The sequence below is a fragment of the Scatophagus argus genome, chromosome 10, assembly GCF_020382885.2.
Source record: "Scatophagus argus isolate fScaArg1 chromosome 10, fScaArg1.pri, whole genome shotgun sequence".
NCBI lineage: Eukaryota > Metazoa > Chordata > Actinopteri > Scatophagidae > Scatophagus > Scatophagus argus.
The window spans coordinates 8,939,774-8,957,179 of record NC_058502.1 but is presented as its reverse complement, the minus strand read 5'-3'; the positions used below and the strand labels follow the sequence as shown (position 1 = coordinate 8,957,179).

At 43.8% G+C, this 17,406-nt stretch overlaps 1 protein-coding gene across 6 annotated transcripts in view; it reads left to right on the top strand.

The window, feature by feature from the left end:
• ebf3b (EBF transcription factor 3b) overlaps positions 1-17,406 on the top strand; it is a 68,174-nt gene that overhangs the window by 3,475 nt on the left and 47,293 nt on the right. For all 6 annotated transcript variants that reach the window (XM_046401286.1, XM_046401283.1, XM_046401285.1 and 3 more), the window contains exons 5-6: positions 383-456; positions 2,236-2,304. In XM_046401286.1, the coding sequence (XP_046257242.1) occupies positions 383-456; positions 2,236-2,304 (143 nt within the window). The remainder of the gene's footprint in view (positions 1-382; positions 457-2,235; positions 2,305-17,406) is intronic.

Here is a 17,406-nt window from a genome sequence, read left to right as displayed (position 1 = left end):
TATGTATATAATTTTTTTTTTACCATTACTGCCACTAGAAATATTGTTGTTGCTATTATTATTATCAGTCATGGTTGCTTTTGTAATTTTGCTTATTTGGTGGGGGGGGGGGGGGGGGGTGCCATTGATGTTTGTATTAATTAATATAATTTCTAACACCGGTAGATTGCTGTGATTAACCTAACTATGTTTCATATAGCATGTGCATCATATAGCATGTACAATATATGCTGTTGTCTTAATGTCATGCTCTGGTTTGTTTTATTATGTGTTAAAACAGCAGATATACGAGTCTGATTCTTTGTGAATTTCTGTGAATTAATATGTGTTCAGGAGGTGTGACTGCGTTTTCACTGCGTTTCCGTCTCATTTCCTTTCAAAGGCCATAGTTTATGAGGGTCAGGACAAGAATCCAGAAATGTGCAGAGTTCTCCTTACTCATGAAATTATGTGCAGGTAAGCATTTTTATTTTATTTTATTCTATGTTTTTTTTTTTTCTTTGCTCTGACCGATCTGCAGATCCAGGCAAAAAGTAATTCCCTCCCCTTCAATAAGTTCTGACACTCATGATGTGATGCAGCAATGCAGACTGTCCTGTGGTCCTTCAGCAACCACAGAGGGAGAGAGAGAGGGAGAGAGAGAGGGAGAGAGAGAGAGAGGGCGAGAGAGCTGCTGTCATTTCTAACTTTGATATGATGTGATTCAACTTTGATATGAATATGAATTTGACAGAGAAAATGAATTCACTGTCTTCTTCAGTCAAGGGAAATTGAATGTATAATAAACAGTCAGCGACACAGTACACAAGCTGTGTTTTTTAATTTGCAGTTTATTTATTTTATAATATCTCAAGAATCATCACTTAATCCTGCCAGTGACAACATGTTTCGTGTTAAGTTATGCCTAAACGTTGCACGGCACATTTTTTTCCTTCTTCCTTGCACAGAGTCAGTTCTCGGTTGATCCCACCTGTCAACAATGATCAGCGAGCCTTTTAGCGTCATTTAACCACATAAATCTCAACCTCTCATATTGCGCTGCTATTCAGCGGTGTCATTGATACTAAAAGGAAAAACGCCTTTTGTTGTTATTGTTGAGCTCAGCATGAGCTTTGTGAACATTGAATTCGGATACTGTCGGTTAACCTCTCTTTTGTTGCACCGGTGCATTGTTCAAGTTACTGTTTGAGAGGAAGTGCAGCATGAGATCTGAGAATGATTTGTCTTTCTCCATGCATAAACTCATCACTCACGCTCAATTTATACGTGCATCCATCACTTATTTGTGACACGTCGAATATGCTGGTGCTGTAGAGGTAATATATTTTTTTTTTTTGTCAGGATGAGGTGCAAATTGCTGCTGAATAAAGAACTGCTTTAACTGCTGCCTATTATCAGATAAGAACATATCCATATGCAAACAGTTCTAATAAGAATAATCTTTTGATGACTTATTGTATCTTAGTTTTAAGGTTTGTAACACACTAGTTTCTGAATTATATTTTTTTGCTCTTACATTCTGAGACGCCTCAGCTATAAAACACCTCTTTATTATTGCTGCTTGAAACTCATGTAAATCAGACATATTTAAATAGCGTACGGTTGACTGACAGTAGCTTTGCACAAAATCTCTGTTTTTGTTCTTTCTGCACCATATGGCATAAATCAGTCTTATTCTCGTATGTTTATATGTTTTCATTTCAGATGGAAGCTGGGATGATGTATTTGTTTATTTTTGCGGTTTTGATTCAAGTCCCAATCAAAGAAGTGAGAGGCAGCTAGCTATAGGCTTAGGGAGGAGATGGTTGAAACATGTGGTGGAAGATAGATTAGTGCTTTTGAGGCCATAATTGATAAATGCCCCGCAGAAATATTGGTTGAGGGTGGCACCTTGCATCTCCCTCAGAAATAGCAGCTTGGCAATTAGAGGTAAACAAAAGCTGAAGCTGTGAAAAGTGACTCCCCTGCCTCCTGGCCCAATCCCCACTCCCCTCCCCTCCAACACTAAGCCAAACAACACAACATGTTGTTTTCACCATTTTTATCAGCCATCAGCATCAATGGAATGGATAGATTGAGTGAAGGAAATCTCAGGGCAATTTTTTTTCCCCCCGATATCAAAATCACTCCAAGGCGCTTAATAAATGTATGTGGTTTTGTGTGCATTATTTATTTATTTTTATTTATTTAGCAAAGTATTGCTCCTTCTGAAACACACTGTCTATGTTCCCTCAGCCGATGCTGTGACAAGAAAAGCTGTGGAAACAGGAACGAGACTCCATCAGACCCAGTGATCATTGACAGGTAGGCTGTGCGTGGCTTCTTCCTGTGTTTGTGAACGGCGGGGGAATGAGTAAGTGAATGAGTGAGTGTGCGAGTGACTAAATGGATGAGTGACTGAGTGGATGAGCGGGCACATGGAAGAGCTGGTGAACAAATGAGTTCCCTCCCGGCGTGCCAGACGGCCCAGTTGGGCTGACTTGCATCTTATAGCCCACAGTGTGGGAACCGTGGGTGATTCTGTGTGAGTGGCTGAGGGGCGTCTTTCCCAGGTACCTGTGCACCGAGGGGCAGTCACCACCTGGATAGGGTTTGTTCAATCACAGGTGGTTCAATCACTAGAGGATCATGCTGGGAATACACCTAATTAGCTTAGGCAACTTCGCATTTATTTGGCTGGCTTCCCTTCTTTGTTTACGACAGTGATTCTTACACTGTCAATAGTTGTTTTGTTTTTTTTCTTTCCATTGACTGTTTCCTTCTCTCAAGTCAGCTGTGAGCTAGATGCCATTAAAGTTTAGTTTTAGAAGGGATAAACATTTTATGCCTGCTGTTTTGTTCTGCACCTTCGGGGGAAGTTGCATCTGCCACATTTATATTACCTTCATCACTTCCTAAAGAGGGAGAATAAATGGTCTTCTCTCAGGCATTGACATTTTTCTCATGCTGTGAAACTATACGTCCTGGTCAGTGTGAATATGTTCAGGTAGTTGTGCGCGCGTGAGGGTGTGTGCGCTGGATGTATAGGGGTGAGGCAGGGGGTGTAGTTCGAGCGTTGCTCTCAATGTAACTCTCACCACGTAGTAGGAAGAGACAGCAATGCTAATGTTTGACTAGCCAGAATCACTGTTTGCTTAGTGGAGAATGCCTGGTATCTGACAGAGGGGACAACTCTCTTATTAGTAATCAAATAGGGCTGAGCAGTTGTTGCTGCCACTCCACTCCAGCGGCTTCTCATGCATCAGGAAGTAGGAGCTGGCTGCCCTGGGAGCCTGGATGGATTACCAGAGCTACTGCTGTCTGAACTCAAACTCACACAGACACACGGAGATCCACGCACAGACGAGGGCACAAACACCCAGACAGACACCCACACACAGTCACGCGCAAGCCTGCCGCACGCATGTTTGGTTATGCTTTTATGATTGTCAGCCACAGTACATCACATGCAAGAAAAGGTGTTTAGGACAACGTCAGGAGCTTTATTTTTTCTTTTATTTTTTTTGCTGCATTTGGCACCAAGTGGTTTGCTTAATTTATTCGTCAAGTACATTTGTTAGCGAAGGGATGAACATTAACATATAACTTGAGACGTCTACTTTGCCTAATTTCCGCCGCTTTTATGTTTGCTTTGTGTCGCTCCGCTGCCTTTTACTGCTTAGAGTTTCGCACACTATTGTTCTTCAATCTGTGGGACAAAACATGTAACATAAGTACAATAAGCAAAATGAATGCATGGAGAATTAAAGTCAAGAAAGAGGGGTGGGAAAAAAAAAGAACAGGGGAAAAAAAGGAGCGGATGGATATTGTAAGCTCAACTGGCTCAGGGAGGGCTCGGATTTTCATTGTGACGAGTCTGAATAGGAGCAGAGTATCCCTTTCCTTGCACAATGAGCGGCTCTGTTGAAACACAAAAGCATATGTTCCTCATTAGACCCTCCCATTGTCTCCATGTCGTAACTATGAGCCCGTCAGCTCACCCTAACAGACCCACACAGGTTCCCAGTGACTGAGGCTCACAGAGAGGGCTGCTTGTGAAAGGTTGCAGGGTTTAGTATGAGTTACGGACATGACCAGAGCACACTGTAGGCGTGCTACGTCAGATTATTTACTGCAATCACTCGACTAGTCCCCCTGTGCATATGGGCAAGCTTTTAGTTAAAGCTTACATGTTTTACAGCCATTTCTGTTACATCTGTCATTTTCTCATGCACATCATTACAGGCACCTGTGCTGCGGTCACTGCTGGCAGAAACTGATTATTTCCAATTGAGTAGAACATAGTTGAGTGACATAAACCTAGAGGAGAGGTTTGATTGTTGAATCAGGCATGTCTCATCTGTCTACAATTACAGTATGAAAACCAGCTAGCACTGCCACATTTCCGAGAGAAACAGTAGCATGGCCGAACCTTAAGAAACAGATTTGGAGTGAATCATTGATGGCGTTCATTCGCTGTAACATTTTCCCAGATGGTAAGAGGGGAAAGCGCACACAGCTAGCTGGCATCTAGCAAGACATTAACTGGCGTTCCCATGGATCTGGCATATCCAACGGAGTTTGGGAAACTTATCATTCCAAATGTGTCCTATTTTCCTGCGGTCAAGCCAGACATCTGTTTACCCTATTTTCTCTCAGAGTTTTGATACAGATTTTCACTCAGATTTTTATAGGAGGAAGGATTCTCTTTTTAAAAAAAGTTGGTTAGATATAGGCCCAACAGCTGTCACAAAGTTTCAGCACTGCTTGGTCTTTAAATATTTCAGCACTTACATTTGATGCCCTTGCATTATTCATACTCCTTTTTGGATGAAGAAAGGCCCTATTTTCGTTGCATTTGGGCGGGTTTATGTGTTGTGACTCAAATTTGAGCATCTTTGGGGAAAGTCTTTACATATTTTGCTCTGGAAAAAAAAGAAAAAAAAAAAGTCTATTGTCTTTCAGTAGCGTGAGTGAACGCTTTTGTTCCTTCCAGCATCAGTTCAAAAAATAGAAATTTCAAAGTCGCTCGGTGCTTATGTTAAATAAAAGAAACAATAAATTTATCTAGTGATTCTAGTTATTGTAATTGTAGCACTGCTGCTATAACCGCACCACTTTCTGCAGTATAATCATCTCTCCCCTTTATAAATCCAGCAGTGCTACAGATGTCACATTTATAAGTTAATGGTGCCTTAAAGTAAGTGGGGGTGTAGGTTTATTCAGTAGGTAATTTGAGTCTTTAGAATTATAGTGATGAGGTACCCAATATCTGATTAGATGCTTTTCCCATTTACAGTGCATGTAGTGTATAGCCAAACATAACTCAATTTGCGATGACTCTCCTGGTCTGGGATCTGTCTTCACTGTCTTGCATATTGACTTTGTCTTCTCTTGTGTGAAAGATTAGATACATTGTTCAGGCTTACGCATGGATTTTGTAATAAGACAGCACATGGTGTTGAAAGAGGAAAGAAAATGACTCATTCTGTGCGTCGGGGTTCAAAGGTCATGTTTTACTCTGAGAGGCTGCAGCCATTTATGCAAGCAGAATTGAGACAGACTGAGTGAGAATGCGATATCAGTGTGTATTCCACCCATATATGAATTTTCAATTTAATGTATGTTCATATAGTTTAACATCCTGTGTCAGTTCACGCTGCCATTCACAAACAGATTCTGGACCAGAACTAAACATGTCAGCTCCATTTATTCCAGCGGCTACGGCACTCCCTTTCACTTCCTGTCACAAAGGTCAGAGAGCACTGACCTTTGGAGTGCAGCCCAGCCGCTGAATAATTCATGACATTGACTTGTTTTTTTCCCTTATTTTTCCCCTTGTCTTTTTCTTTTTTTTTTTTTTTCTTTTTTTTGGTCAGCACACATGGTTGTGCTGTGGGAGGCTTTTATTCATTTAGCTCATTTATAAAGGCCTCACCGCACCTGTTCGTGTGTTAATGCAATTAAATTTTGGCCTAATGTAAATTTTGCTTAGCTTTCTGTTATGTCCCTCATTAGCGAGCCTGTATTTTCTAAATGACTTTGCGTTATCGTTCATTTGTGGAACACCTACGAGGTCATTTCCCAGCGTGCACTTGACTTGTTGTCAAGTTGTTTACCAGAAACAAAAGACCGCAGTCTTAGAGCGTCTCACATGTGGTTCCCTCGGCCTTCTAAGAAACAAATCGGAAAATTTGTGTGCTCCCATCTGGTTTTTGCAAAACCGTGATTACCTCCAAAAGCTGAACAAATGCCAGTATTTATAAGGTCAGCCCTTTATGTGGAAATGTGATGTAAATGAGAATCAGCGAAAGGGGACATTAAACAAAATTAAATTCATTGTCTCCTTTAATGTCATTTACATTTTTGGCTAAGCCCTGGACTGTCAAAGAGGATTTCTAAAACCATTTTAATTGCACATCAGCATTGGAAAAGAGGGTGTGTTTTCAGTGAGCGGCTGTCTTGATAACCTGCAAAGAGAAGTCTGTTTATGAAGTACCTAAATGACATGTTTTCACTGCATCTGCAGAGGGGCAATTAAGATGGCACTCAGTAGGTAGTGTTAATCTAGCATTGTGCTTCCACCATCCATAACGAAAATGATGCAGTGGATAGGGTCACAGTTGTTGTGATTGAGAGTTGATTGCTGCAGGTGTTCCTTTAGGATTTTTTACATTATACCACTGAGCCGTGGGACCTGCGCTGCAGTGTCTTTTTAGGCTTCACAGGGAGTCATTTAAAGCTGTTAACTTGTATAAGAAATGCTCTCTTTCTATATTTACACATGTACGCAAACACCTGCGCACACCTTTTTAATGGTGGCTTACCAGTGTATCCATCTCGGTGTCTTATTTATGGCTATATTTGGTGTAATTAATGTGGCAGATGTGAGTTTTTGACACCCAGTGAGAAATGGGAGAATAAGCTGGCCACCCCTGCCTAAGTCGACGTGATGTTTGAGTGAAGCCTGTCTCCTCCCGAGCCAGAGTAGGAAGAGCAGGAAGTGTTGAGAGCGAAAGCTGTACTTGGCAGCTCTCCTTTGGCTTGCACTTGCTGAAAAATGAAACCCAGACCCTCTCTGCAGCCCCAGAGCCAGAACCTCCTTCCCAGTGCTCCAACATCCAGGATTGGGTAATACTGTTCACTAAGCAAAACATTACCTCAAATTATTCTCGCCCTGTTTTCTATTCCCTCCTCCCTCATGTCGGTTTTATCGCAGTTTGTAAATGTCAAGACACGTACAAAGACGCACAGTATAAATGATATTTTCCAAATTATGCTCACATGTTTGGGTTCACATGAGTGGCGGCTGAACGTAACGTCGTGCCTGACGCTCCCGAGGGAGACCCACCTCACTAGGGTAGGATTCCCCAGTGGCATCAGCTAATGGCAAGACTTGACAACAGCAGAGAAGCCGGGGGTGTTGTGTTTTACTAGCGCTGAGCAGGGGTGATGACTTTAACATGTGTGCAGAGAAAGACGGAGATGTTTGTGTGGTGGGTGTGTGTGTGTCTTGTGTGTGTCTGTGCATGCACACACTCGCACATTTGTGTGTGTGTGTGTGCTGTGCTAAAGAGAGGTGTGCAGTACGAAAGAGTGGCGCGGGCCAACAGAGCGACGGATTCGGCTCCAGCTTGACGGCAGTGAAAGACGAAACATGGTTCCACATGTGTTGAGAAAGAGCAGTCCATCTGTCCATGGAGACAACCCCCCCCCCCAATGCCCCCCCCTCCCTTCTCTTTCCCTTTTTCCTTCTCTTCCTCTCCTTCTCTTGCTCTCCTCTTCCCCCACTCTTTACTCCCCTGGTTCACTGCTGACAGAAACAAGGCCAGAGTTGGGGTGATGGGATGAATGCTGGGCCAAGAGCAACACTGGACTGTGTATACACACATAGTTATGCACACACACACACACACACACACACACACACATGCTGAAGAGAAATAAGAAAGGTTATCAAAGATGTTTTTTTTTTTTTGCTCTATATGTTGTTAAACTTTACTATCTTCAGTGCAGTTGGTTTGGTTTAGCACCGTGTTGATGTGATTTAAATCCAGCTGTGGAGCAATGTAAGTGATTTATTTTGATATTATGAAAGAAAACAGTCTCTTAAGATTTATTCACTCTTCCCCGACATGCTGCCGCAATAAGCCACCACGGTGAAAATCTTACATTATTGAAATTAAACCTGAAGTGAATAAAACATGCCACTCTTTCTCAAATATTTAGCAGCTCTCCTTTATAATTAAACTTCGTGGCTGTATTGAAGATGTTGTTTGGTTTCTTAAAGCATTAATGACGCAAGAGCTTTGTCAAACAGCTCCTGATTGTGTAAATCACATTTAGGTCACTCAGACCAGTGTTTTTTTTAGGCATTTTTTCTTTTGAAAAAGGGTCTCCTCTCTTTCTCTTGGCATGTTCTCACTCCCATTCAATCCTTATTAGGTTTCCCCTAATTGTCAAACAAACTGTTGGGTCAACCTCAGTCGTATCTGGCCGTAAAACAGCACATTAGGCCCTGGTGAGGGATATATGTGGTATTTCATCGGAGACGGAGTAATGCTGGGGTTTTATGGTTAAGTACCAGTTCACGCCCACGCCATTTGTTTCGCATTAGAGTGGAGGTTTTGTAAATCAGATCAATATGTTCGCTGAGATGTGATTCCTTGTCGGGATCTCCCGAGTCGTTCTTTCCTCAAGTATTTTTCTTAGGGGACTGGTTGTCGATGCACACTCCTCCACTCCTCCCCCTCCCCTCCTGTCCTTCCCTTTCTCCCTACCTCTGTCTATCCCTCCCTCCATCTCCACCTCAATCTATTTCCATTTTCTGAATGTAGCAATTTGTAGTGTGACACAGGCAAGATTAGGATGGGAAGCAGTCTGAAGATTTCATCGGACATGGTCCTGCTCCTGCTGGTGTGAGGTCACAGGACAAAGATGGGGGGGGAATTCGGGGATAGGGTCATCAGTTACCTCGGGGAAACGAGCTGGTCTGCTGGCTGCTCTGCTGGCCCCAGGGGTGCCCGGGATGTATCGAAGGAGAAGCCCCAGAGAAAGAGCCCTGAACCAGTGTCATTTATTAAAAGTGACAAGTTATTTCTAACTATAGCTCTGTTTTTATTGTTTTACAATGCTGTCATTTGGAACAGTGCCCCTCTGTTCGGGAATCACAAACAAGTGATGAATGAACGAGGTGACCTGCTTTTTTATTTTTTAACATATACACATGCTCAATGCACTCCGGCGACACATGTGCGCTGCTAAATTATATTGTGTATTTTCTTGTGGTGTTTAAATTAAACAAACGTGCAGGTTTAATAAAGATCGACTGTATGATAAGTGTAATGAAAATATTTCACCATTCACCAGTTTTCTCCAGGACATTTGTTCAGTAAATTAATAACAGCTTACAGTATGAATCTCAAGCTGACCTCTGCATAATCAGTACCAGAAGTTCCATATAATGTGAGCACACTGGTGTGTGTGTGTGTGTGTGTGTGTGCGCGCGGAGAGCAGAGCTTCAGTGTCTGTTTTAGGGTTTGAGTTGGTTGGACTTCTTTTTTATTTTGGACTTTCTTTATTAAAAACAAAGAAACCCCTCAACATTAATGCTAATAATGGAGTATTTATTCGATGTTTGACCATTGCTCTTCATTGAGGGTCACTGAGGTACTCTGCTTTCCCTCTGTTTTTTTTATTTTTTTTTGTTTTTTTTTTTACTGCCTGCCCCAACTGTGTTAATGATATATGACAGAAATTTCCTTGAGCTGGTTCAGTGGCAAGAAAGGTCCTGGCTAGTCTATATCAATCCATCTGACTTATGTTCCCATGTCTTGAATTACCGCTTGATGGAAACCTGCTGTGGGTTTCTCTTGCCAATTGAAATCAGATCTCCTCCACAGCCTGGTGTGATATTGATCCATATTCAACACCCGGGCAGCCGATCGATCAGTATTGATTTACAATAAAAAACACTCCTCTGCTTGTTCAGCACTGCGATCGATACTTTAAAGCAAAGGGAAGAAATATTTAAACGGAAGAAAAAAACGGGATTGTACTTTTTTTGTTTTTACCAGCTGGAATATATAAAAATGTGACGGGGATGTTTGATTTTGTTAGAGGAGTATGAGTTTAAGCGACCAAATCTTGACCACATCGGCAAACCAGCGACCACAGCCGCAGTGAACAATGATCCTCTACCGCCATGTGAGACAAACCAATAAAAATGGTTTAACGGGATGACACTTCTATAAGGACTCATTTATTGAAGGAGGTGTGTCTGTTTCTGAATTAGTGGCACATCTGCACTGCAGTTGGGAGTGCTAAAACTGTCATATCAAATGTATCAGAAAATTGAAATGGGATGCTAAAAGTGGTGGATCAAGCCCGAGCACTTTAGCTTGATTTCGGCGTGTTAACAGGATGACATGATTTCCTGTGGTTTTGGTATTAATTTGTGTCTCATTCGCTATCCCACCCACAAGGGCACACACATGCCGGGCCTTTGCCTCCCACACGGTCATCATTAGGGCCCAGTACAATGTCAAACATACTGGAACAAGACTAAGGCGACCCATTCAGCTCCGGTCCAGATCCACTTTCCCCCCTGTCACATCTTAGTCCTAATCTCTCGGACTTCCTCCCCTCTGCCAAATAACCGTTCCCATCCAGCAGGTCTCAGCATTGGCTCGGGCTGCCAACATCTGAAAGTTATTATCCCCAATCTCTGACATCCAGGAGTTTACAGTTATATAATGATGGGGAAAACCACATGTCCCCAGAGGCAGAGAACATTTTTGAGATGCCTCCCCATCTGTTTTGGGGGAGCTGCCCATTTTGGGCCAAACTCAGAATGGCAGGCAGGCGTTTTTTTTTTTTTTTTTTTGGTAATTTTTATTTTCTACCACTGGAACAAGCCAGTCTGGGAGTCATTATATGGGGTGATAAAGCAAATCCAATTGGGTCAGGTTCCCCTTCGCACAGTGCTGGTGGCACCAGCTCTCTGCCTCACTGCTCGTCCCTGACTGTGTAAGTGGTGGTTGTTTGTTTGTCCTAGAGAGGCTGGGCTGGGGGACTAATGCAAGCCCGGGGGCCAGCCAGGTCGGAGGCGACGGTAAACCCGAGCTGCCTGGTGTAGCAGTGCTCCCTCACCGCTGGCTCGGCCTTGTTTGGACTGCAGCTCCGATTTGCTTTCTTAGAGGGAAGCTGAGCCTCCGTAATCACTGAGCCTTTCGCTCGGGTGGGGAGCGCAGCCGAGACCAGAGGGAGTGATGACATAGGTCCGCAGAGGCCTGGCCCGGTCCACCCCTGCTGCTCTTAGCATATTTATTTTCTCTTCTCATTGTATGGTTTAAGTCACGCCATATTATGTTCGGACCTTATGCACGTGCATAGGCACTCAGATGTGATGAGGTGCATGGCGTAGAGCTGTGGGCTTTGTTTTTACTAATAACGCCCGGGATTAGTGACTTGCTGACCTCAGTGTAATCTTTATTAGTCTATTAACCATATACCCTAGTTATGAAGCAGCCCAAACTAATATGAGAGCAGTGACACAGACATGCAGTTCAGGACAACACAAAGGAGGAAACTAACCAAATTACATGGTATTATTGAATCAGTGTGTAACAGATTATGTTATGTGTAGATGAATATATGTGTCTGTTAGAGGGTTCCAAAATCTTGCAGATTGGGATCGTTTAAGAGCCCCATCTTGCCCCCTGGGCACTTCTCAAAAATGTTTTATTCAACATCACCACTCTGTTCTGTTTTGTTACGTTATTGAAATTGGTTGTCGATTCGAATAGAGTCAACCTGGTGGGCCAATCTCATTGTAGCCAGTGGAGAGTGAAAGCCATCTCTGCAGCGTAGGCTCACCAGAACACACACAGAGATTGGACAAGGGGGGCAGTGAGTGCGAGAGTGCCTTCTCCAGATGGAGATCCCAGATATGGGGGAAAATGTCCGGGCCATTTTCCAGGGTTTCCATAATGGGAATCTACCCCTTGCCTGCTTATTAAGTTGTGCACACAAGGAGGAGTGAGGAGAGAGATGGAGAGGAGAGGAGATAAGGGCAGGCGAGGCGAGAGATGGACAACCTGCGCGCCGTCACCTCTCTGTTGTAAGTGTCAAGCAGACCCTGTTGGAGAAATCACAGGTCATGTGGATAGATGATTGTCAAAGCACCACATTGATATAAGGGCTTTATTTTTTTTTTTTGCTTTGAGCCGCCGAGGTGCATGATAAGATTTGTTTTTGTTTTCTGTTGAAGAGGGAGAAAGTATGACATTCGGGTCAGGGAGGTCAGCTCGGGGGGTCAGAGGGTCGCAGCCTTTTTGGTACCTGAGTAACCTCACATGGCTAAGCCATTTCTCAGGCTCCCTGAAATGATGGTGGGTTGCGGCGGGGAGGGGGCAGGTTGAAGGGGTGTGCAGGAGAGTGATCTATCAGCGGCAGCGGCAGACATGCAGACAGAATGGCAGCTACTGCAGCTAAACAGAGTGAGACAGATAGGCAGAAGTCTCTCATACGTAACACCAGGAGCTTTAAGAAGACAGCTCTGAGTGTTATGGATGCTTGACATTGACCCCTTATACGGGGATGGTGCATTTATCAAGGTTGGAGGACAATAGTGTATTTGTTTGTAAATTATTTAGTTCACTGGGTGAGACGCTACTTTCCTCATATAACACTTGCCACTGTTGTGAGATAACAGCAATCTGTTTCTATTCTCCCTTTTGTGCGTCTTGTTAGATGTTTCCTACAAGGCTTCAAATTTAGGTGATCATATTTTGAACACTGTCAGTTCTATCAAGTCAAATCTACTTTAAAAAGAGAAGAGGGAAAAAAGCTCTGAAGATTACATTTTTCTCGAAGAGAAATATTTGTGTACAGATAGGCCTGTCATTCTGTGAAACAACATTCATGATTCTTTTATTGGTGCTCAGCCATCACCCCCTGTCTTCCTCTGTGGAAAAAAGGGCTAGTCTACAAAGTGGCTTTTTGCTGTTTGAGAGAAGTAAACTTCATCAGGTCGACGGCGAGGTGTGCTTCACATGTCACTCAGTCGAGCTCCCTCCTAATGAAATGCTGCATACAGATTTCTGCCTGCGGGCTCAGGGGGATAAGACCGTGGTAACAGAATGAAACAAACCCCTTCCCATTCCCTTCACTCACACACACACGCATGCACACACACACACACACACACACAAACACACGCACATTCAAAAACATACACTGACAAAAACACATTCATACTGACGTACACAGACACTCACACACACTCTTGTTGGAGAGCATCCATGTGAGGAGATCCAAATCTGCAATTTATTCAAATATTGATATTTCTACTTGTCAGGAGAAAGGTGCCTTGAAATTTCCTCTGAGTACTCCTGTCAAAAAAATAGCAGGAAATATGTCAGATAATTCATAAATGGAGTTCAGCGCCGCAAAGTCAGTTGGGAACAGCAAAAAATATATATGCTTGTCAATGAAGAATAGGAGCAATATTACAGAGCCTGCTGCTCATTCTTCCATCATGTCAAGCAAACAGCTTTTGCAGGCCCATAAGTGTATGTTTCAGTCCGCGTGTGTATTTGTGTATATGCTTGTATATTTGTATATGTCCTCGTGTATGTACATGTGTATGTATATTTATGCATGTGAATGTGTGTGTGCTTTGACTATGTTGTGACTCCTACTTAGATGTGTTTGTTATCTTTTTCCATCAAGACACCCCATTTCCCATCCTGAAGCAGCCAATGGGAATGTGTCCTTTTTTTTTTTTTTTTTTTTTTTGGTAGAGGTCCGTAACCGGACGCTGGCCTCCATGTGGTTTGAATTAGGGCCCCCGAAACTGTGAAGGACGCCTCGAATGACGTGAGGCACTTGCAGACCAAATTCCATTCTGCTGAATGGTGGAGAAAAGAGCTCTCCGGAATCCTTCGAGATTTTTTGGCCCAGGCCCGCCAGCGATTAAAACAGGGCGGAAACCAATAACTCAATGAATCATGGGGCAACGTCCCATGAAATCTCTCACTGCTCTGTCACACCCTCATGCAAACCCAGATCAGCTTGAACTCTGCTGATTAGTCTTTTTTCCAAAGTGAAAAGAAAAAAAAAAAGGAAATCGGACAAAAGTCTTGTTCTTTTCTCCCTTGTATCGAACACAACTTTCCACACTTTGAGCAGAAAAGGCACCAGCTCCCCCGCCTCCTCTCTCCGTTAGTTACCTCCATTTTGACGACGTGCGGGCTTCCTGGTGATGCATCGTTTGACCACGCTGTGCCAAGGCAAGACAGAATAGAACACCTCGTATCTCCTGCGGTCATGTGATGCCATAGTTCATAGCAGTTGATGAGATGCAGTTTGGCACAGCTTGGGACCCATCTGGGAGATGCAGATACGCAGACAGGAGAAGTATTTTACAGCAATGCATCTGCGCGCTTGAAGAGCTATTTAGCATATGCTGCTATACGAGAGAATTTGCGTTGCTGTTGCCAGTGGCAGATTAGTCTTCATTTCTCAAAAATCCAACAGAACAGCTGATCCATAATCGGAGACCGCTAGAATTCAAGAAAATAATGGTTTATGCTAATGCAGCATGTTATTAAAAAAAATTTACTTAATTGCTTCTGCATTAGCTTAAATTATTTTGTTAAAATAATACAGGAAAAAACAAAGTCCTTTTCCGGTTTTTCTTACATCAACAATAACACTGTCGAGCAGTGCTGTAATGCTGCTGCCACTACTGGGTGGTTTGTTTCTGTTAGCTCTAGCAGAAGTCAAAGCCCATGCTGCTGCTCTAACTCAAGTGGCTGATATGTTAGGCCATCTAGGGCATGGCAGGCGGTTGACAGTCCATGCAGCCTGTCTACCCACAGGACATCTCCACATAGTGTGTCCACAGTGGGGCCAGTGCTGTCATCTGGGCCCACTATGGACCACTGCTCTCGCTGACAGTGAGAGGGTAAACGTTTACCACCTCAATCCCCCATTAACTCGGTGAAGGCGCTTCGATCCTCTGTGAAAATAATGATATTGATTGGAGCTTGGCTCTACAAACGAAATGGTTGCAACTAAAAGAGGGATGGGCCCTTGCATTAGAATATGGGATTTTCGAGGATAAAAGAGTGTTTGGATCTTGTTATATTTTTCCTCTCCTCCATCTCCCTCTAGCTTTCCCCCACCTCCTTGTCTCCTCTCTTTCTGCATTTTTATGTGTGTGCATGTAGTGTGAGAGCCTGCGTGTCTCCTAAGATTACCCTCCGCTATCCCCGCAATCAAACAACAAATGACAACATCATTGCTCAGGCCTTTCAAAATACGACACAAAAAGTGTGTTGTAGCTACATTAACTTGCAACAACCCCCTAATAGACCCTTGTGGGTTTTGTATCTCTCCGCCTCTCTCTCCTCTTTTCTCTCTGCTAGGCTGTCACATATCCACCCCCCTCACAGTGCGAGCCTCCGAGCCTCGGTGGAGATCAGGAGCTCCCTGTCGGAGGTGCTTTGTCACGTAGCCCAGGGAGCGTGGAACTCACCCAGAGCTGTTGAACAAACACAAGCACAGGGGCTGTCAATAGCAGCTCCGCAAACTAATTGCCTGTCAAATGAACCACCCTCGTTAAGCTGCCCTCACACACACTCACACACACACACACACACACAGAGTCGTGTGCGCTCTGCGACTTTCATACGCTCACGCACGCACACACCCGCGCACAGAGCCGATTTGATTCAAAGAGTAGTGATACCTTGTTAGAAGAAAAGACACACGAGTGGCACTTCTCTGTTTGCCGTCTTGTTTCTGCAATCGTTACCGCCGTGTGTAGTGCAGTCACCGTGAGATTGCCATTTTGTTATTATTAAGGGGAACATAGCATCGTATAGAGTAGCTGATGCAATCCAAACACATCCCACACACCCTACAGTATATCAGCTGGCGTAATATTTCACTTTTTAAAACCTCTCATTAGATGGTAGCAGAGCTCCATACGCCAAATGTTATTGTTTTTGTGTTTGTTTTGCTTTTTTTTTTCTCTGTAGTCATTAGGCAGTAGCAGTGGAGTGCCCAGCGCCTTGTCTGGGTGCCTGTAACAGTGCTGTCGGATTGACACAGCTGGGGAGAGCAGCTTGAGGCTGCACGCTCAGGAATACACAGGGGTGTTCAAAGCCCCTCTCTGAATCCTGATCAGAGCGCTGCCCCGGCCAACTGATGGCCTATTAAATATACATGCGCAGAGGTCAGAGCTGGAGGTCCCGGCTTCCTCCCAGCCATGTGCACTTAAGCGGAAGGGCTGGGCAACAATAAAACCTCCTCTCGCTCCAGCGAGCTCTCCCCTGACACCCTCACCTCCAGTGTGTACGTCAAGTACAGTGCTCACCTAGTGCTATATTACAACTGCCTTTGTGAAAAGGCCAAATGATGCATTTTTTACATGGTTATTATATATTTATATTCAATAACACCAAGGACCACTCTTGCGTCTGTGTGTCTCCCGTTTTTTTCCTATTGTCGCTGATAAATAGCCTTGCTTGTTACAAGCGTACACAGAGCTTGAAGTGAGTGCACATGCCTCGCCTTTGTAGTTTACCAGAAATTGAGACAAGGAGGTAGAGGGAAGAGCCCCATAATGGCCAGTCATGATTAACATATTCAGAGTGACAGTCTCTCTGTGTTCGTTCGTTAAGCCCGGTCTGTCTGACTAATGAAGTGGAGCGGCAGTTTATCAATTAACCCAACACTGAGCCATTTGTGCTGGGGATAATGCTCGCGCAGGGTGTCACGGTGATCCAGTTTGGTGCCCTTTAACCTCCGCAAGCGTCCAACAAGGCAGGACTGTGTGACAACGACAGCAAGACACACAAGTCCACAACTGGAGATCCACTAAACAGGATTTGTGCCTGCTGTTAGCCGGCAAAATGCAAAGAAAAGGGTGTGGATTGATCGGGTAATAGGATCATGAAAAAAGATCTCCACAAACTAACATTGGGGGTTTTCAGCATTCTCAGACTCCGCATAGATCATAGCAAACAACTTAGTGCTGTCTCTATTAAAACAAGCCCTCCCCTGCCATTATCTTTCCCCCCACTGCTCCTTCCTCCATTTCACATTGTTTGTGTTCATTAAGACATGGGCGACCTGCCTTATCCACACATCAGACCTACCTCTCAAGAGTAATTGCGATGGCCTCGCAGAGGATAATGTGGTTTAAACTCAGTATAGCCTGTCTATTAGGAGAGACATGATGGCAACCACAAATAATAAAGAACTATTTATTCCTCTCTCTGTGACGCTAACTAGGTAACATATCAAGCCAGCACCACTAAGGGTCTCTCTTACTGTCAGATATGGCACCCTTCATCCATTCCCAATGGCCCTTGCCTCGACATCTCCGCTCTTCATTTTCTACATGAGCTTGGT